Source organism: Podarcis erhardii (assembly GCF_964252035.2).
Source record: "Podarcis erhardii genome assembly, chromosome: 2".
In the NCBI taxonomy this organism is placed as follows: Eukaryota; Metazoa; Chordata; class Lepidosauria; order Squamata; family Lacertidae; genus Podarcis; species Podarcis erhardii.
Window position 1 is genome coordinate 106,755,833 of NC_138498.1, and position 21,285 is coordinate 106,777,117.

General features: G+C 49.9%; 1 protein-coding gene and 1 long non-coding RNA gene across 2 annotated transcripts in view; one reads left to right on the forward strand and one right to left on the reverse strand.

The window, feature by feature from the left end:
- Window positions 1-21,285, forward strand: part of LOC309337428 — a 303,990-nt gene that overhangs the window by 241,259 nt on the left and 41,446 nt on the right. The gene's annotated exons all lie outside the window — the stretch shown is intronic.
- Window positions 1-21,285, reverse strand: part of LAMB2 (laminin subunit beta 2) — a 64,755-nt gene that overhangs the window by 26,521 nt on the left and 16,949 nt on the right. Inside the window, exons 4-16 of the mRNA XM_081852278.1 lie at window positions 21,033-21,106; window positions 16,569-16,757; window positions 15,603-15,666; window positions 12,685-12,887; window positions 11,314-11,434; window positions 10,264-10,452; window positions 6,634-6,813; window positions 4,499-4,611; window positions 4,324-4,403; window positions 2,788-2,923; window positions 2,061-2,219; window positions 925-1,052; window positions 54-174 (exon numbers count right to left, since the gene is read on the reverse strand). Of these exons, the coding sequence (XP_081708404.1) occupies window positions 54-174; window positions 925-1,052; window positions 2,061-2,219; window positions 2,788-2,923; window positions 4,324-4,403; window positions 4,499-4,611; window positions 6,634-6,813; window positions 10,264-10,452; window positions 11,314-11,434; window positions 12,685-12,887; window positions 15,603-15,666; window positions 16,569-16,757; window positions 21,033-21,106 (1,757 nt within the window). The remainder of the gene's footprint in view (window positions 1-53; window positions 175-924; window positions 1,053-2,060; window positions 2,220-2,787; window positions 2,924-4,323; window positions 4,404-4,498; window positions 4,612-6,633; window positions 6,814-10,263; window positions 10,453-11,313; window positions 11,435-12,684; window positions 12,888-15,602; window positions 15,667-16,568; window positions 16,758-21,032; window positions 21,107-21,285) is intronic.

A 21,285-nucleotide genomic window follows, 5' to 3' on the forward strand; every position in this document is an offset into this window, starting at 1 on the left:
CAGCAGTCCACGGTTCCCCCTACAGAAGATGCAACCGGAGTCTCAGTACTTACAGAGTCCAGCAGCACCGAAGCCCCTTGCAAATGGTCACGTCCTCCATAGCGGGTGAACTCTACCCGAATGGTGTAGCTGAGCCCTTGCTCCAGACAGACTGGCTGGGGCAGCACCACAAACCTACAGAGCAAGAAAAGGCCCGTTTACAGCAAAGGGTAGCGGAGGGCCTGGCATTTTATTTTTGCTGCGTGTGATGATCCTACGGTGTCTTCCTGAATGCCAAGGATGGGAAGGATCCGCCTGCCCCACTGACTGGCTCGCTCCCCACTGACTGGCACATCTAGGCAGCCTGCTTTGTCCCCTGCAACGGATGGGAAGGCGCTGCTGAGTTCAGCAGAGCTCTGGAAGGAGTCTGTGTAAGAGGCAGGGAAGAGAAGTTCTCCCAGGGTGAGACCACTAATTCCTGGTTGGTTTTTAAAATTGCTTTTATTAGAGATTTTCTTGGGTTTACAAAAGAACACACAGTGGTACCTCGATTCTCGAACGTTTCTGTTGGCGAATGTTTCGGAACTCGAATGCCGAAAACTCAGAAGTAAATGCTTCTGTTTTTGAACGCGCCCCGGAAGTCAAACAGCTTCTTCTGCGTGCTTCTCAGTTTTCTCAATGAAATTTGCAGACCATCCTTTGCACCTTGGTTTTTGAACGTTTCGGAACTCAGACGGTCTTCCGGAATGGGTTGCGTTCGAGAACCGGGGTACCACTGTACATCGTCTCTCTTTTCAGATTATAAAGTCATTTCTAAAGATAAGTTATATTCAACGCAAGGCGTGAATGCTGTATACGGCATAAGGTTGAGGGGGGGGAGAGGAAAAGAGAGGTGGGGAGAGAGAAGGGGGGAGAGGGGAGCATTGTATGTTTTTCATCACTCACCGGGATGAAGGTGGCAGAGCCGTCGTCATGACATCGTCCGCAGGGATGGTGTTTCCACAGGGGCTGCTGGTGGGGATGGGCCCAGGCCGGACCACAGATACTTTCACCTCTTCCCACTTTCCTGGAAGCTGAGTAAAAAGGAGGACTTACAATGTGGCTGCATGAGATGCGGAGGCAGGCCAAGGGTAAGATGGCTCCCCCTCAGAAACAGCCTTTAAGATGTTTTTTTGGTTTAGGGGGAACAGCCATAGCTGACTGCAAATGGTCTCAAGTTCCTGGTATCTCCAGGCCGGGTGGGGAAGGCTGCCCTGAAATCCAGAACAGACCTGGAAGATTTGGGAACTTCGGGGCAAAGGCAACACTGAATTCCAAACAATTTCAAAGTTTACATTTCTTCAAGCTGAAGCTCAGAACATTCTGAACTCTGAAAAGCTGAATTCTGGGATTAGACTTCTTAATTCTAATATATATAGGGAGGTAGCCGTGTTGGTCTGCTGTAGTCGAAACAAAATAAAAAAATTCCTTCTAGTAGCACCTTAGAGACCAACTAAGTTTGTTATCGGTATGAGTTTTCGTGTGCATGCACACTCGGTATCTGAAGAAGTGTGCATGCACACGAAAGCTCATACCAATAACAAACTTAGTTGGTCTCTAAGGTGCTACTGGAAGGATTTTTTTTATTTAATTGGAATATAGTATTTCGTGCTAAAGCATTGTATGTCGCTGACCTATTCAGCTAAGCTTTACTCGTGATATTCAGCTAAGCTTTACTCGGAATAGACCCATTGAAATGGATGGATATGACTAAGGCCTCATCCACACATCCTTTTTCCTGCCACTTTCCCCCAGGAAAACCCGCAGTTTAGCACTGAATTAGAAAAAACGGTAATCGGATTCTCAGCAGATTTCCATTCGTTCCGATTTAGTGCTAAGGAGCAGGTTTTCCAGGGGAAAGCAGCGGGGCAGAGGCGAAACTTTATTTATTCCCCCGAGAAATGCTTGCTCTGAACTTCATGTAAAGCTCTGAATGCTTCGCTAAAGAGTTTGATATATATGTGAAGATCAGAAGCCCAAACTGCACACCCCCTGTTTCTTTATGAATGGAGCAGAGGTATTGTAGGGTAAAGCAGAGGCACCTGAGGCTCATAGCGCAGCAGAATGTCATACTCCATGGAGAAGGGCACATTGTTGACCTGGAACTCCACCACAGCGCCCTCCAGCACCCGGGCAAAACCCAGCCCTGTCCACGTAGCCGGGTGGCCCGTGAGGTGCACACGCTCCATGACTTCAGCTCCCTGCCAAGAGAAAGATCCGTAAGACTGTGCTTCTCTTAGTTGTTGGGTGGTGCTGTGGGTTAAACCACAGAGCCTAGGACTTGCCGATCAGAAGGTCGGCGGTTCGAATCCCCGCGACGGGGTGAGCTCCCGTTGCTCGGTCCCTGCTCCTGCCAACCTAGCGGTTTGAAAGCATGTCAAAGTGCAAGTAGATAAATAGGTACCGCTCTGGCGGGAAGGTAAATGGTGTTTCCGTGCGCTGCTCTGGTTCGCCAGAAGCAGCTTTGTCATGCTGGTTACATGACCCGGAAGCTGTACGCCGGCTCCCTCGGCCAATAAAGCGAGATGAGCGCCGCAACCCCAGAGTCGTCCGTGACTGGACCTAATGGTCAGGGGTCCCTTTACCTTTAACCTGGTGCTCTTGGACTACAACTCCCATCAGCCCCAGCCATCCAGACGGGGTTGGACTAGTGTACCCTTCCAACTCTACGAAACCCTGGCCGGCCAGGGTAGACACTACTGTCGGTACTCAGCAGAGAACACTTTCCTACACCCCTGCATTTAAGCAACTGCAGGCCCACGTCCTCACCTGGAGAAGCCGGGCCTCTTCCGCTTCATACGTATAATGGTCCAACGCGGTGCGGTAATAGCCGGTCTGCACTTGGCTGCATTGCCTGCCCACCATGTGGCTGCGGCAGCGGCACTGCCCCGTCTCCATGGCACACCTGCAGCAAGGCAAAGCGGGAGGCTCAAACGGGGAAGGCAGTTCTAGCCCATGAGAGCACGCTCACCCGCTTCCTGCACAGAGATGGGCAAATCTGTCTATTCCAGTTTCTCATTTTTCTACACTTACGTCCCTCTCTCCACATTTCCAAATCGAGTTTCTTCAAGTCCTCGTGAAAATTCATTGATGATTTTCTCCCAACGTACAAGTTTGGCCAATAGACACGTTTTTGCAAAGCAATTTCCCCCTCCCTGAATGCGTTTGTTAAGCACAATTCTCCCCCGGCACGCGTGTTTTTGCACACATTACTTGCTCGGAGAACTGCAGAGTTTAGAGAAACGCAAATTTTGAAAGGTGCCTGTGTTTCAGTCCACTATTGTTTTGGAAGGTGTGAATTAACCAGGTCCATCTCGAAATACAGCCCCAAATCATTTTCCTCTCTCCATCTCCTCCAGTACCAAGCTAAAAGGGCCCTGCATGGAAGGTGCTGGGAGGCTGCTCCCTTGCTGAATAAAGCTAAGCAAGTTCAGTCCTGGCCAATGAACAAGGCTTGCTGCCTTGAGTTCCCCAGAAGAGAGGCGGGGGTAGAAATTCAATAAATAAATAAGCAAATAAAGAGGAGATGAGGGCTGCATCTCTTTCCTCACCTCTCCTTCCAAAGTGACCGTCCTATCTCTGGCACAGCAGATCGTGCTCTCACAAACCCTCCTATATGGGTTGGGGAGCAGAAGAGCTTTGCTGGATCAGGCCAGCACCCCAGATGCCCTGCGGGAAGCCCAAAAGCAGGACCCAAGGGCAAGAGCCCTGTCCCTTCCTGCAGTTTCTAGCAACTGCAGGAAAACTCACTGCAGGTCCTTTTCATGCAAAGAGATTGCTCCTCAGCTGATTTGCAAAGCCCACATTTTGGTCTATGGTATTGCTTATTGGGAGACGTGGGTGGCGCTGTGGGTTAAACCACAGAGCCTAGGGCTTGCCGATCAGAAGGTTGGCAGTTCGAATCCCCATGACGGGGTGAGCTCCTGTTGCTCGGTCCCTGCTCCTGCCAACCTAGCAGTTTGAAAGCACGTCAAAGTGCAAGTAGATAAATAGGTACTGCTCCGGCGGGAAGGTAAATGGCGTTTCTGTGCGCTGCTCTGGTTCGCCAGAAGCGGCTTAGTCATGCTGGCCACATGACCCGGAAGCTGTACGCTGGCTCCCTCGGCCAGTAAAGCGAGATGAGCACCGCAACCCCAGAGTCGGTCACGACTGGACCTGATGGTCAGGGGTCCCTTTACCTCATTGATTATTGGGTTTCTATCTCACCCTCCCTCCTCAAGCGCCCCTTGTTGGGATCGTGCTCCCAGTCCCACCTTCCTCAGCCTCCCCCACCCACCCAGGACGCTCTCTCCAGCGCCCCCTTACTGGTTGTCGCGGGCACCCCCTACGTCACAGTCGCAAGGCCGGCAGCCATGAATGTCAGGGCTCAGAGCCCAGTGCTCCGGCTGAAAAAAAAGAGACACAATTATGTGTCAGCCAGTCGGGGGGGGGGACCCAAGCAAAGGGAAAGGGGGGGGAAACAGGGCAGCCTGTTACTCACCAGGCATTGGTTGCAGCTGCGCCCGGTCACCAAACGTTTGCAGAAGCAGTCCCCTGCAATGGCGTCACATTGGGGCCCGTCCTGCACTGTGCCCCGGGGGTCGCACTGGCAGCCTGGTGGGTTAAAGACAAAAATAACCGAGTGCATAGAAGAACAAGCCTTGCTGGAGCAGCCCCAGCATGGCTTCTGCAAGACCAAGCCTTCTTTCATGAATCTATTAAGAGTTGAAATTGCCAGCCAGCAGAGAGAGAGAGAGAGAGAGAGAGGCGGGTGATCCAGTTGACTCTGAGCTCATCCACACTTGTCCCATTATTTCTAGGCACAGATCAGAGAAATTCTGCTGTTTACTGCTGAACTGGAGCAAACATCAATCTGTAGAATTAATTACGCACTCACTCAGATTTGTTACACCCAAGGCTTTTTTCCCCAGCTGGAACTCGCTGGAACTCAGTTCCGGCACCTCTAAGGTGGGTGCCATTGCCATGATAAGAGAACAAGAGATCATGGTGAGTTCCGTGAGCACCTCTTTTTCTGGAAAAATAGCACTGGTTTCATCCCACGCCTCCTTCAAACAGGAGTTCAGGGGGTTGCCCACAACCAACAGATAAAATGAGATCACGCCATTAACACTTTTATCAACTTTTGTCCTGAGAGTGAGCTACAGGAATGTGTAGGAATTTGAGCACAGGTCTCCCCAAAGTCTTGTTCCAGCTTTCCCCAACCTGGTGCCTTCCAGATTTTTGGACCCATCAGCCCCAGCGAACCTTTCCAAGAGTCAAGGATGATGGGAACTGAAGTCTAACCAGTTTGTGGTTAGCCTGTCTTGCACTCTATGCCAGTGGTTCTCTGGGCCACACTTTCAGAATAAAAACTTGCTCACATCACACCAAATTTTTTATTGATAAGAAATACATTGGAAAATGAAAAGAAACAACTCCTAGCATTGTCCTGGGATCGTCCTCAGTATCACTTGATGCTCTTGTTCTTATTTTGAAAAGATTTGCAGGCCCACATTTTACATTTGATGGCTTAATCCCCAGATAACCATTGTTCTATACTGATTACCAGTGAAAACACAAGGATTGCTCTACTGAGATATTCAACAGTTAAGATATTCAGCAGATAGCTTTGTCTTGTGGTAATAATGAATTATCACAAGGTTTTGAAGAAATACATTATAGAGGACGTTTCTTTCAGAAATACCGGAATGTCATATCTGTTTGATTTTAAAAAAATGGAAAATATTTTACCCTTATAATTAACCCTAAAGATGACCAGCAGAAAGACAAACAAACTATTATTGGTGATATCAAAATTATATATATTTGGGGGAGGGGCTATTGGGCTGTTTTTTAATTTTTATTTATGTATTTTGTGGTTTTATATTTTGATTTTATCCTGTGAACCGCCCTGAGACCCCCGGGTATAGGGTGGTATATAAATTCAATAAAATAAAAAGTGTGTATTGGCAATAAGTTATATAAATTCGATATATGGAATAGATGGGAGGTTGGGTCTTTAGTGTTAAGACCAATTTATGTCTTATTGTTTGTTAAGAAAATTCTGCATCTATTGTTATTCCTGTGTGTAATTTGGATATTTGTGTTTTCTTTTTTTCCCTTTTTCCTTTTCTTGCTGTATCAAATAAATAAATAAATAAATACCCTGCAAACTATTTTTTTAAAAAAATAAATAAATACTATCGTATTTTTTGCTCTATAAGACTCACTTTTCCCCTCCTAAAAAGTAAGAGGAAATGTGTGTGCGTCTTATGGAGCAAATGCAGGCTTCGCAGCTATCCCAGAAGCCAGAACAGCAAGAGGGATTGCTGCTTTCACTGTGCAGCGATCCCTCTTGCTGTTCTGGCTTCTGAGATTCAGAATATTTTTTTTCTTGTTTTCCTCCTCCAAAAACTAGGTGCGTCTTGTGGTCTGGTGCGTCTTATAGAGTGAAAAATACAGTGTATTGCATTACACTGAAATGTTTCTTTGACCAGTGTGGTGCACCACAAACCTTTGAGAACCACTGGTCTATGTGGTGTGCTGCACTGGCTAAGCAGCCCACCCAGAACCACATCTAAATGGCTCAGAAAAGGAGCTGGATATGCCCAGGGAAACCCCATTGGAGATACCTACGTTGGCAACCTTGGGGGTTCTCTGCATTGAGTCCAAAGAAGCCGGTCTTGCACTTGTCGCAGCGGACTCCCTGCACGTGCTCCTTGCAGCGGCACTGCCCGGCAATCAGCCCCAGCGCCGGGTCGTCGTGGGTGTCGCAGACCCCGCCGTCGAGGGTGCCGTCGGGGTCGCAGTCGCAGGCTGTCCGGGGAGGGCGCAGAGCAAACCCCAAAATTAAAGGCACAAAGAGAAGCCGCTAATCCCTATCTAAACTAGTAAGAAAAGAAAACCATTCCACTTGCTTGAAAGAGATCTGTTCCCTTCTTGCGACAGCGGGTCTGCTGTGCCGAGCTGCGGTTCTTAAACCGTAAACAGATTGAGGTTGAATCCTGACAAGACAGAAGTACTGTTTTGGGGGGACAGGGGGCAGTTGGGTGTGGGGGATTCCCTGGTCCTGAATGGGGTAACTGTGCCCCTGAAGGACCAGGTGCGCAGCCTGGGAGTCATTTTGGACTCACAGCTGACCATGGAGGCGCAGGTCAACTCTGTGTCCAGGGCAGCTGTTTATCAGCTCCATCTGGTACGCAGGCTGAGACCCTATCTGCCTGCGGACTGTCTTGCCAGAGTGGTGCATGCTCTGGTTATCTCCCACTTGGACTACTGCAACGTGCTCTACGTGGGGCTACCTTTGAAGGTGACCCGGAAACTGCAATTAATCCAGAATGCGGCAGCTAGACTGGTGACTGGGAGTGGCCGCCGGGACCACATAACACCGGTCCTGAGAGATCTGCATTGGCTCCCAGTACGTTTCCAAGCACAATTCAAAGTGTTGGTGCTGCTCTTTGAAGCCCTAAACGGCCTCGGTCCTGTATACCTGAAGGAGCGTCTCCACCTCCATCGTTCAGCCCGGACACTGAGATCCAGCACCGAGGGCCTTCTGGAGGTTCCCTCATTGCGAAAAGTGAGGTTACAGGGAACCAGACAAAGGGCCTTCTCACTAGTGGCACCCGCCCTGTGGAACGCTCTCCCTTCAGATGTGAAGGAAATAAGCAGCTATCCTATCTTTAAAAGACATCTGAAGGCAGCCCTGTTCAGGGAAGTTTTTAATATTTAACGCTGTACTGTTTTTAACACTTGATTGGGAGCCGCCCAGAGTGGCTGGGGAAACTCAGCCAGATGGGCGGGGTATAAATAATAAATTTTATTTTTATTATTATTATTATTATTATTATTATTATTATTATTATTATTATTTGAAATCATTTCTGCTCTTAAAGAGAGGGGTTCTAGTCCTCAAGCCTGCCCAGAAACCTTGCCCGAATTAAATCTCAGCAAGCTCTGCTGCAACCACACAGCGGTGTCTGTGCAAAGACAGCCTCTGCTAACTCGGCAGCAAAGAAAGAGCACTTTGTTTGGAAGCTCCCAACCCGCAGGTGCAGGAAGAAAGGGGTCCTGGTGATGCAAAATAGAAGATTTCGGCTTTGGCAACTCCACGTTAGCTTCCGAAACTGGACTCCAGGCTTGCCACCTTTGCAGATTCTCACGCTCCGCACCGATGCCAAACAGTGGGGCCTTGAGCTTTCGAGGGAACGTGCCAAGGCCAGGCACAGGCCTTTTTAAAAAAGGCTCTGCTAGCAAAACCCACATGCCAATATTCTTTGCAAGCTGTGGGAACTAGGCAGAGTGCAAAGTTAAGCAGTTATGTAGAGTCAAGGCATGGGTTGGCAAACTAAGGCCCGGGGCCCGGATCTGGCCCAATTGCCTTATAAATCCAGCCCGTGGATGGTCCGGGAATCAGCGTGTTTTTACATGAGTAGAATGTGTCCTTTTATTTAAAATGCATCTCTGGGTTATTTGTGGGGCCTGCCTGGTGTTTTTACATGAGTAGAATGTGTCCTTTTATTTAAAATGCATCTCTGGGTTATTTGTGGGGCCTGCCTGGTGTTTTTACATGAGTAGAATGTGTCCTTTTATTTAAAATGCATCTCTGGGTTATTTGTGGGGCATAGGAATTTGTTCATTCCCCCCCCCCCAAAAGTATAGTCAGGCCCACCACATGGTCCGAAGGACAGTGGACCAGCCCCCTGCTGAAAGTTTGCTGACCCCTGAGTTAAGGGGTCTGGCTCAAATGCGCCAGGCAAGGAGATGAACACAGGGAGTGAGGAACCTTTATCAACCCAAGAGCCACATTCCTTAGTGGGCAGCCTACCAAGAGCCACATGCAAGTGATGCACAGGGCAAAGGATGGGACTCCTGTCCTTAAGACAGCAGGCTACAGTGCAGCCACACGGAAGTCAGGGGTTGCGACGCAGAAGCCTCTCTTTCCAAGGAAAGCAAGAAGAGGCATGAATACGTCCATCATCAAGATTCAGGAGGTGCCAAAGAAGGAGAGGACAGGTGATCCCACCTACTGAGCGATTCCACCTAGCAAGCAAGATTGCTTGCTAAGGAGCAGAAACGCTTCCTGCACTAAGCTGAGCCCACCCCATTCCTATATACAGTGGTACCTCGCGTTAAGTACTTAATTCGTTCCGGAGGTCCGTTCTTAACGTGAAACTGTTCTTAACCTGAAGCACCACTTTAGTTAATGGGGTCTCCTGCTGCCACCGCACGATTTCTGTTCTCATCCTGAAGCAAAGTTCTTAACCCGAGGTACTATTTCTGGGTTAGCTGAGTCTGTAACCTGAAGCATATGTAACCTGAAGAGTATGTAACCCGAGGTACCACTGTATGTGGTAAAAAGTAAGGGTTGTCGGTCTCAGGTCAATATCTAAAGCTTTGAGGGTTAGACCCCCTGCCTCAGATTGATTATGCATATTGCCTGTTGCGTCTTAAGCTAGCAATTTGTATATCCCCCAGAGGAAGTGAGAGCTGAACTCTTAGCTGATAAATACCTACAAATTGCATCTCTGGCAGCCAAATTCATTCTGACGGCTTCGCTCCAGCATTGTAATTTAAAATTTTTATACTGTAATCTCTATAGCCTTACGCTGTCTGATTTTAGAGCAGGGGTCAGCAACCTTTTTCAGCTGTGAGTCGGTCCACCGTCCCTCAGATCATGTGGTGGGCCGGACTATATTTGGGGTGGGGGAATGAACGAATTCCTATGCCCCACAAATAACTGAGAGATGCATTTTAAATAAAAGGACACATTCTACTCATGTAAAAACACCGGGCAGGCTGCACAAAGAACCCAGAGATGCATTTTAAATAAAAGGACACATTCCACTCATGTAAAAACATGCTGATTCCTGGACCGTCTGCGGGCCGGATTGAGAAGGCGATTGGCCCCCAGGCCTCAGGTTGCCTTCCCCTGTTTTAAAGGAATACCATGCTTAGGCCCTCTGTTATTCATTGTGAAGGACTTTGGCTATATACAATACACTGAATTTTTTATCCATCGCAGCAACCTAAACATTTTAAAGCCCTCAGGAAGGCTCTTCCTTCAAGTTCCTGTTCTGCAGGAATGGGGAGTCAGGACAGCCATCAGCCGATCCACGCACCTGCACCCTATGAAGCATACACAGTTATTTTCCTAGTGCTGAAAGTGGTAGCCTTTCCACAAGAAAGGTCCTTCGTCCCTGCAAACATGCAGACCCCAGCCCCGTTTCCACCCAGCCACCCGCCCCAATACAGTTGGCAGGCTCTCACCGCGGCACACGCTGGGGTCCCGGATGTCTTTGGTGGGGTCCTTGTAGTAGAAGGGCTTGCAGAGCTGGCAGTGGCGGCCCATGGTGTTGTGCTGACAGTCATCGCAGACCCCGCCGCTGCTGTTGCCGGTGGCCAGGTACACGGCCATGTCGAAGTGGCACTTGTGGGAGTGCTCGTTGCAGTTGCACTCTGTCAAGAGGCGGCAATCACATCCAAAGCCCTGACCTCACCAAGTCCCAAATCCATGTGAATCCCTAAATAACCTCAGCCCCAGGTATCTGAAACAGCATCTCCCTCCCTACGGACAGGCCTGGGAATTAAGATCAGCGGAGAAGACCCTCCTCATGGCTTCACCGCTGTTGGAAATTCATGGGGCAGTGGCTCATGAGAGGGCCTTCTCGGTGATGGCCCCAAGAATGCAGAACTTCCTTGCCACGGATGTAAGCCTAGCGCCATCTCTTTGCAGCCTTTCAAAACTGAAGAGATGAGCAGGCCTTTTCTGTGGTGGCTCCCTGCCTGTGGAATGCTCTCCCCAGGGAGGCTTGCCTGGCACCTTTGTTGTTGTTGTTGTTGTTTAGTCGTTTAGTCGTGTCCGACTCTTCGTGACCCCATGGACCAGAGAACGCCAGGCACCTCTGTCCTCCACTGCCTCCCACAGTTTGTTCAAACTCATGCTGGTAACCTCGAAAACACTATCCAACCATCTCATCCTCTGTCGCCCCCTTCTCCTTGTGCCCTCCATCTTTCCCAACATCAGGGTCTTCTCCAGGGAGTCTTCTCTTCTCATGAGGTGGCCAAAGTATTGGAGCCTCAGCTTCACAATCTGTCCTTCCAGTGAGCACTCAGGGCACCTTTGTTACATAGATCTTTAGGCACCAGGCAAAAACATTCATCTTCTCCCAGGCCTTTGGCTAATTCAAACAATCTATGGTCTTTTAAACTGGGGGTCAGTATTTTTTGTTTGTTACTGTGTTATGTATTTTTGTGTTTTCATATTGTAAACTGCCCTGTGATCTTTGGATCGTGGGTGGTATATAATCAGATACTCACTCTTGCATGCGTTGGTGCGCCGCCCCTCAGCCGGGCGCCAGGGCAGCTCGTGGTAGAAGTTGTCGCACTGCTCACAGTTCAGCCCATTGGTGTTGTGCTTGCAGACGCAGCGGCCATGCACCTGCGGGCGGAGAAAGGGGGAGACCCAGGCCACGCCCACGGTGAATGGAAGAGGGCAGGTCTTTGTCTGCTCTCCTGCGTTCAGACTCCACACGACCTTCTTACCCTACATCATGGGCATGCCGCGCCCTTCCCAGGTACACATCCACAAAAGTTATGCTTGCACCCCATGTAGGGGACAAAGGCCACGTTGGCTATGTATATTTTGAACTAAGTTGGTGCCCCAGTAAGTAGTTGGGTCATGATTCTAGTCCTTAAGATAGACTTGAAAATGCATGTGCTTTTTCACATGGCTGGGGGAAATTATGAATATGTTCCAGCGGTCAGAGGCTAAAACCCCAGAGCTCTGCACAGTTCCTCATCTCTGCCTTTAGCTAGTAAAAAGAGAAATGCTAAAGCAGGCTTCCTTAACCTGGTACCCTTGCTGGACTCCAAGTCCCATCATCCAGGATCGGCAAGCCCAAGAGGCTCAGTGGTTTAGACCACGGCACCACCCTTCTCTACACACCAGCCTGGGAATTAAGATCAGCGGAGAAGGCCCTCACAATGGCTTTGCCGCTCTCGGAAATTCGGGTGGCAGCGGCTCATGAGAGGGCCTAGTCAATGACGGCCCCAAGAATGCAGAACTCCCTTGCCACTGAGATAAGCCTGGCACCATCTCTTCGCAGCCTTAGAAAATTGAAGAGATGAGTGGGCCTTTTCTGTGGTTGCTCCCTTGCTTCTGGAATGTTCTCCCCAGGGAGACTCGCTTGGTGCCTTCGTTACATATCTTTAGGCGAAAACATTCCTCTTCAACCAGGCCTTTGGCCGAGTAATATCCCACAGCTTTTTAAATGCGTTTGTGGAAAGGGAATTATTGTTTTGTTTAATTCTGTTTCAATTATTTGTGCTTTTACAGTGGTACCTCAGGTTACAGGCGCTTCAGGTTACAGACTCCGCTAACCCAGAAATAGTACTTCAGGTTAAGAACTTTGCTTCAGGGTGAGAACAGAAATTGTGCGGCGGCAGCGGGAGGCCCCATTAGCTAAAGTGGTACCTCAGGTTAAGAATAGTTTCAGGTTAAGAACGGACCTCCGGAACAAATTAAGTTCTTAACCTGAGGTACCACTGTATCTTGGTATTTTTATCTTGTGAACCGCCCTGAGATCTTTTGATGGAGGGTGATATATAAACCAAATAAATGAAACAAATAAGTTGTGGGGGGAGTCGGCACGCCTAATCAAGTGCCTATGAGTGTTCCTAGCGCCTTACCATGCCCTCTATGTCAGCAGGGCTACGGGCGAGGGGGGCGCACTCTGAGGCATGTCCATAGCAGAAGCAGTTCCCACGCAGCACCATCTCGTACACGGCATAGTAGTACTTCTCCTTGATCTCCCGCCGCGAATCCAGCAGGTCGTCTCCCAGGGTGTGGAGTTTGGTCAAGTTCACCCGCAAGTTGGTGACCTTCAGGAGATCTGGCGGGCAGAGAGGTTGGAGTGGGTGAGAAGGCAGACAGGGAGAGAAGCATCCCCACTGGGAAACAGCTTTCCCGGCTGGGGCTGTGGGTTCGAAAGTTGGGCTACTTGATGGGCTATAAATATCAGAGTTGTCAGGCCCCCCCGCAAGCTATCCGCCAGGACCAGTCAGAAATATGAGCACCACGACGAGGGGAGAGGGAACAGATTCCCAGCCGCGCACAGAGAGAGAGAGAAAAAGAGAAAGAGCGACAGACAGAGAGGGACCACAGCTAAATCTAGCACCAGCCAAAGCAGAAATCTGTCTAGGCCCAAATTTAACCAGCCCCCAAATAGAACTAAAAGGCAGGGCCAGCTGCCATCCACTCTAGGATCCCAGGGAACTAGCTATTTGTGTATATGTTTCTCATTCTTAGGGACTGGGAATCTTGGTTGGGTATGTTTGTCTGGATTTGTGGTCCCCATTGTGGCATCTCTGTGACACCCTCAAACACCCCTTTAGTGTCCACCAACGCCCTCTCCCCCATATATATATATATATATATGGGGGAGAGGGCGTTGGTGGACACTAAAGGGGTGTTTGAGGGTGTCACAGGGTGTCCTGTACCCGTGAAAATCTACGAAAGCATATATATATATAATATATATATAAAGTCAGAGTTTTTCTTTTTCTGCATTTGCGTTTCAATTGTGTAGGAGGGATGTAGGTGCTTTGCAAGTTTGTTTGGGGGGGGGAGGGAAACATTCTGAGCTTTGCCGGTTTTTCTTCTGTGAAATCAATGTCTTGCCATGTCCATAATTGTTTGTTATCTCTCCTAATGTGCCCCAGGCAAAAAAAAGTCTCAAAGACGAGGATCCATTGTTTGTGATGAGAATAGATTGACTCAGCAATTTGGATCTGGTGAAAAGAACAAAATACCTTTTTCAGGAGGAACATTCTCCTTAATTCCCAATGAATGGTCCGGGGGACACAGCCTTGCTAAACTTAAGCAGCTCTGGGCCTTATCACTACACGGGAAGGAGTTTGGATTTGATATCCCGCTTTATCACTACCCTAAGGAGTCTTAAAGCGGCTAACAATCTCCTTTTCCTTCCTCCCCCACAACAAACACTCTGGGAGGTGAGTGAGGCTGAGAGACTTCAGAGAAGTGTGACTGGCCCAAGGTCACCCAGCAGCTGCATGTGGAGGAGCAGGGAATCGAACCCGGTTCACCAGATTACGAGTCTATTGCTCTTAACCACTACACCACACTGGGCCACACCCAGGTTCAATCCTCAGCATCTCCAGGTAAGGTTGGGAAAGATTCCTGCATGAAACCCTGAAGAGCCACTGCCAATCAGTGTAGACTGAAGTGTAGGTGGGTTCCCACAAGGCAAGGCGCAGTGATAACAGCAAAAACCTTTACTGAACTACAGAACTGAACAACAGGGACAAAGCAACTGCTTATATACATTTCTGAAGGCCTGGGCCACTCCCACTCCCAATGTGATTGGCTGTCTAACTTCCAAGCTGCGAATCATGACTCAGAGTTTGAGGGCCAATGGCAGAGGCCCAAATCCTGAAATGTTCTGTGACTGGAAATCATGTATCGAATCAGAACACAGGAGCTCAGAATCCTTAGTCCAGACTCAAGCTCAGGCAAACACAGACCACTGAATACATAGACAATACTGAACTAGAAGGACCAGCCATCTGGATCAGTATAAGGCAGCGTCCTATGTTTCTACATGGACTAGAGACCCGGCCTGGGAGCCACACTGGGAACCATGAGAGATATAAATGTATAAGAAGAATTCCTTATTGTGTGATCGCTCGTATTTAAAACCACAATTCACTAATGAGCTGCCGTTTCCCAAACGAGCCCACTAGACTCATCCATTCATTTCTACCTCACCCGTCTGCTAAGATGCGTAAGGTGGCTCGCAATCTTTTGCACAGTACAAAAGAAGAGCAGAACGACAGAACGGCACCACAACTCCATAAAAAGGCAGAAAAGTTCTCACTGAAATGAGAAAATATCCATCTCGACAAAAGCATTTCCGTCGCTTGTCTGGAAACAGTGATGGGGCCATGCATACTTCGCCCAGGAAGTAGTTCCAAATCCCGGGGGCCACAACCGAAAAGGCCTTCTCCACGGCACCTGCCCTACACCCACCACATCTCAAGTGGTAGGAAGACCTCCAAACCAGAAGGTACGTTCGCAGCAGGGGAGGAAGGATGCAGCTCCTGGAATGGGCCAAATAGCCCAGGGTGCGCATGTAGTGCCACTTTTACGACAGTCGATCGCATGGCCTAATAAACATGGGTGTGCAAGTTTCTTGCTTGGTTTGCACAAGCAATGTTGTGACACATTACTGCTGCAATTTTGGGGCCTGCGTCTTGCCTACGTAATATATATATATATAGAGAGAGAGAGAGTGCGCGCACATTTATTTATAGTTATATTAAGATGGAAATATTTGGTGCAGCAGAAAAGTTCCAAGATTCTACTCTCATTCGGAGGTCAGAATCTTGTTTGTCCACTGGGAATCCAACTCCTCTTGGAGGGTGGGGGGCAAATACACAGTACACCCAGCCTCTCCCTGCCCTAAGCCAGCTCCTCCCTCCTCTGGCTCCCTCCCACAGAGAGACTCAATCAGGACCACCTCTCCCAGAGAGAGAGAGAGAGCAAGAGAGAGAGAGAGGGGGGGAGAGAGGGAGAGAGGGAGACTCACTCTGGATTTTGGGGCTGTAGGGGTCACGGATGTGGATAGCTGGATCCAGCACTCTGTAGATTACCTGGAGCAAGGAAGAAAAAGCAGAGGGTCAAGGGGCAACAGCCAGCTTACGAGAGCATAATCCTGCAGCCCTTGGCCTGGGCCTCTACAAGGAGGAAGCAGTCTGCAGAGACCGAACGTATATGGTGTGTTTGGTGCTGAACCCATCTCTCTACCCCAACCACCCAACATCTCCTGTCAGAGCTGGGTCAGGTGCAGGTCAGAAACAAGACGCAAAGTTTGGGAATGTAGTTTATCTTTTTATTCAAGAAAACAGCCTACTGCTCAGCAACACATCCCGACAGGTTTTGCCTCTATAGAGCAGTTTCCAAGACTGGCGGTCTCCTTCTCTGCTGGATGTTGCCCAAGCAGCCACAAACTACAGGGCACCTGTAATCTCAGTTCTGCCCTATGTATTGCCCTGGGTGTCCTTGGAGTCAAGGAGAGGGGAGCTAGTTGCAGTAGGAGATGCAGATTCCTGGAATTCTCCACCAGCGACTTGCCCTCCCTCCTCTGCTTCAGCCTCTGTGTCTGAGCTGCTCCCTGTCACAGGCTCTCATTGCTCACTAAAGCCTGTTGCTTCTTTAGCATCCAACCATCCCTCTCTGTTTAGGGAAGCTTTTAATGTTTGATGGACTATTGCATTTTAATATTTTGCTGGAAGCCGCCCAGGGTGGCTGGGGAAACCCAGCCAGATGGGTGGGGTATAAATAATAATAATAATAATAATAATAATAATAATAATAATAATAACCTCTCCTCAGTGTCCCACCACCAATTCCTGGGCCCTGAGCCTTCCTCTTCTAGTGCTTCAACTTGGGGGTTCCTGGACTGCTACTTCCCCCCAATCCTCATCATCTAGCCCATCCCTGACACCCCCACAGGTAATCCTACTGCTCCGGACACCCTGCTTTTTTTACTCACCTCCCCCTCGGTAGAGGGCTCAATGTCCGAGTAGCGTGACTCACAGACAACATCGTCCACACGTCGCAAGGGTCCCCGGGAGGCGGACGGGAAGGAGGCGGCGCAGTCGTAGGCAAAGTAGCGGTACACCTGCCAGGTGCGGCCAAAATCTGCCGAACGCTCCACCAACATGGCTGCCGGCCGGAAGGTCTGCAAGGGGTAGAGGAAAATGGGAATCTTTGCATGCGTCCAGAACTATCACCTAGTAAGTCGGGGTGGAATAGGATACAGCTATGACGCAAGCTGTTCATACGTGGACGTCATCACTTGATGCACCAGTTGCCAAGGGACGAGCGCATATGGGCCCTAGACCAAGGCTGGGAACTCTGTGGCTCTCCAAATGCTGTTGGTTGGACTACATCTCCCATCATCTCTGACCAACGGCCTTGCTGGCTGGGGCTCATAGAATCGTTGTAAGGGACCCCAGAGTCATCTAGTCCAACCCCCTGCAATGCAATGCAGGGATCTCAGCTAAAGCATCAATAATAATAATAATAATAATAATAATAATAATAATAATTTTTTATTTATACCCCGCCCTCCCCAGCCAAGGCGGGGCTCAGAGTGGCAAAATAAAAACAAGATGAATGATTACAACTTAAAAACAAAAATAAAATACAACATTAAAATAATGGAATATTAAAATGTAGCCTCATCGCAGGAGGAGAAGGAAAAGAAAAAAGAAAAAAAAAGAGAGAGAGAGGGAGGGAGGGAATCAAATTGGCTCCAAGCCAAAGGCCAGGCGGAACAACTCTGTCTTACAGGCCCTGTGGAAAGAAATCAGATCCTGCAGGGCCCTGGTCTCATGAGGCACATAGCACATAGCATAGCACTGTAGAGTTGGAAGGGACCCTGAGGATCATCTAGTCCAACCCCCTGCAATGCAGGAATATGCAGCTGGTCCATACAGGGATCGAACCTGCAACCTTGGCGTTATCAGCACCATGGTCTAACCAACTGAGCTATCCAGGATCGACCATGCTGGCCTTGCTAGCCCGCCCAGACTTATCAATCTGCTTGTATTCAGCAGAAGAACTGAAAGGGCTTCTTGCAAACAGCTGTTTGGCTCCTCTATCTGATCAGGGTTCTTGCTCCCATGCGAGAACGTGTGTACATGCAGCTGTACACATACAGAAACCCCCTTCAGAGATGAAATCAGAGAATTGTAGAGTTGGAAGGGACACCAAGGGTCTTCTAGTCCAACCCCTTGCACAATGTTCCACCTGGCCGGAGCCAGAGTTGAAAAGGCCCTGGCTCTGGTTGAAGCCAATCTAACTTCCTTAGGGCCTGAGACCACTAGGGTGTTGTTATTTATGGACCTTGAGGCTCTCCGTGGGGCATACTGGGAGAGGCGGTCCCGTAGGTACGAGGGTCCTAGGCCGTGAAGGGCTTTAAAGGTCAAAAGCAGCACCTTAAATCTGACCCTGTACTCCACCGGGAGCCAGTGCAGCTTGAAAAGCACTGGGTGAATATGCTCCCATGGCAGAGACCCCGTGAGGAGCCTCGCTGCAGCATTCTGCACCCACTGGAGTTTCTGGGACAGCTTCAAGGGCAGCCCCGCGTAGAGCGAATTACAGTAGTCAAGCCTGGAGATGACCATCGCATGGATCACTGTGGCCAAGTCGGGGCGGAAAAGGTAAGGGACCAACTGCTTGATGCGGCGAAGGTGGAAAAATGTCGCCTTGGCTGTTGCTGTAACCTGCGCCTCCATGGAAAGGGAGGCGTCAAGGATTACACCCAAACTCTTAACGGAAGGCAATGGCACTAACTGGGCCCCCGCAAGAGAAGGGAGTTGGTCCCTCATGACAGATGGCCATCCCCTCTCTGCTGAAAAAAATCCAAGGAATCCATCCATGGGATTGGGTGGATTCCAACAGCATAGATAAGGGTCCCCAACCACCTGGTGCAGATTTGGGGAGGGCGCAGGCAGGAGCTGGGACCCCATTGCACAAGCAGTCATCCTCATGCCAACAGGATGCAGTGGTTGGCTACCACCCTGTATCTTGGAAGCGAGGACAAATGAGAGCAATAATCGTGCGCAAAACCAAGTCACAGCTGCGTGCAAAGTCGAAATTAAAAGAGAGAGACGCCCTGCAAATCACTTGTTGCGCAGCAAAGCGTTTACGAGCGTATTCTTGAAATGCCGGTTTAATCATCCCCTCGTTTAATTTAAACACAGCTCATTTCCACAGGGGAAAAAAAGTTTCACAACAATGTCCTCTGATTTTCTCCCTCCGTTTGGGGGCATCAGGAAATAATCGAACATAAAAATCCGCCCCCATTCCTCCGCAGCTTCTCTTTCCATTGCGAACAAGCAGGCATGTGGCGCTGGTGGGGCTGGAATTCCAACTGCGACTGTGGCAAGGGGGAAAGGTTAAAGACCCTTCTTCCCACACCACAGCTGCAAACGGACCCAGCAAGACACACCCTGACGTTGGCTATGTGCATACATTTCTTTTTAATTGCCCGTGCAAGGACAAACCACATGACTAATGTCCTCTCTGGCCTGGACCTAAGAAGGGCAGCAGATGTTCTCTGATGTGAACATTGAAATATATAGCGTCAGAGCAGCGATCCACCTAGCCCAATGATGCTCACGCTGACTACCGCTAGCTCTTACAGGTCTCAGGCAGAGGACCTTTTCCATCTCCTTCTACCTGATCCTTTCGCCTGAAGGGGCCAGGACTTGAACATGACACCTTCTGCCTTCAAACCCAGCAGCATGGTGGGGCTTTGCCGCTCACCTGACCTCCGCCTGGCTAAGTTGCTGCAGCAGACCAGGAGGGATGTGGCGGTGGCAAGGTTGGTGCGGTGCAAACACAATCCAGTGCTCCTGCTAGGGCGTTAGCACCGACGCAACCCCCTCTCCAGCTCCATGTGCTGTAGAGACTCAGCCAGACAGAGATTGGGTTAGTAATCCTATGATGTCATCCACTTCCACTTCCCAGAAATCCGCTCCACTTCCCAGTGGAGAGGAGTTGCAGTCGACCACGTGGCTACCCACTCCCCACCGGGGGCGGGGGACTTTGTCCCCCATTGCCCGGGGGATCCCGGCCACGTCAGAGCCCGGCCAGCCAATCCGCTGGCCAGGGGGCGTGGCCGGGTCCATTTTAAACAGAGGCGCGAGCCGGAGGGCTTCCTCTTTGGCTCGCTTCCTCAATCACCCGCCCTCCCTCTCTATTTTGCAGGTTTTAGGCACTGGCCTTGCTACGGACCGCAGTTGGTCGCCATTGAGGGGCCTGGTAGGAATTTTTCCACTTGGCAAATTGCCACTGGCCATTTGGTTTTTGCCTACCCCGTAGAAATCGTCACAACTTTGTTAGGGTTGCGGTTAGGAATTGTTTGACCTTGTGATGCGGGAGGTGAGGTGTGGCCATCACCTGCCCCTCCAAGCTTAAGGGTATTCCGTTAAAGGAATCCAGGGGTGTTGATCTTGTCCGAAGCCCGGGTCGGGGGGTAGGGCCATGACACGACCCCAACGGGAACACCAGGGGAAGCTCGAGTTGGTATGCATTGACAGGGCTCCTCCATCTGGTGGTTTACCCTTACCAGACTTCCTGCGCATCAGGCAGGAGTCAGATATGGTCAGGTCCAATCAATGCCTAAGCCAATACCGCTCACATTCTGTAATTCAATAAGGTAAGGTAAAGGTAAAGGGACCCCTGACCATTAGATCCAGTCGTGACCGACTCTGGGGTTGCGGTGCTCATCTCGCTTTATTGGCCGAGGGAGCCGGCATACAGCTTCCGGGTCATGTGGCCAGCATGACTAAGCCGCTTCTGGCGAACCAGAGCACCACATGGAAACGCCATTTACCTTCCCGACGAAGCAGTACCTATTTATCTACTTGCACTTTGACGTGCTTTTGAACTGCTAGGTTGGCAGGAGCAGGGACCGAGCAACGGGAGCTCACCCCGTCACGGGGTTTCGAACTGCCAACCTTCTGATTGGCAAGTCCTAGGCTCTGTGGTTTAACCCACAGCACCACCCGCGTCCCTATAATTCAATAAAGTTGTGGCCAAATTTGCCCAATAACATAAACCCAATATCTGTGTTCTTTGTGTGTTATTTCCCAACGAGGGGGTGGCTGCGGGGTCTTGACACGCAAACTGACAGTCACTCGTGCATCCCGAGGATCTCGTGCTTCGTGGGGGATGGTGGCTAATGTTCAGGATTCTGACCCGTTACGATGGCTGCATTACCTCCATGATCAGAAGCACTATTACGGTTGCTGAGGATCATGGGCAAGAGGGCGTTACTGCTCTCATGTCCCGCTTGCGGGCTTGTCATCTGCATCCCCGCGAGAACACAATGCTGGACTTGATGGTCCTTTGGTCCAACCCAACAAGGTTCTTCTGATGTCCTTGAGTAAGCGTGGATCCCTCCACTGGAGAAGAAGCCCACCTGTTCCCAGCTGGGACGTACCTTGAAAGTCATGATGAGGTGAGTGAAGTGGAACTCGGCCTCCAGGTCCAGGCGGATGCTCACCTGCTCCACACCTGGAGAGACAGAAACAGACCCCTGTAAATAGCTGAGGACTTAAATGACACTTGTAAGATAACAGAGATAGGGATGCGGGTGGCGCTGTGGGTTAAACCACAGAGCTTAGGACTTGCCGATCAGAAGGTCGGCGGTTCGAATCCCCACGACAGGGTGAGCTCCCGTTGCTCGGTCCTTG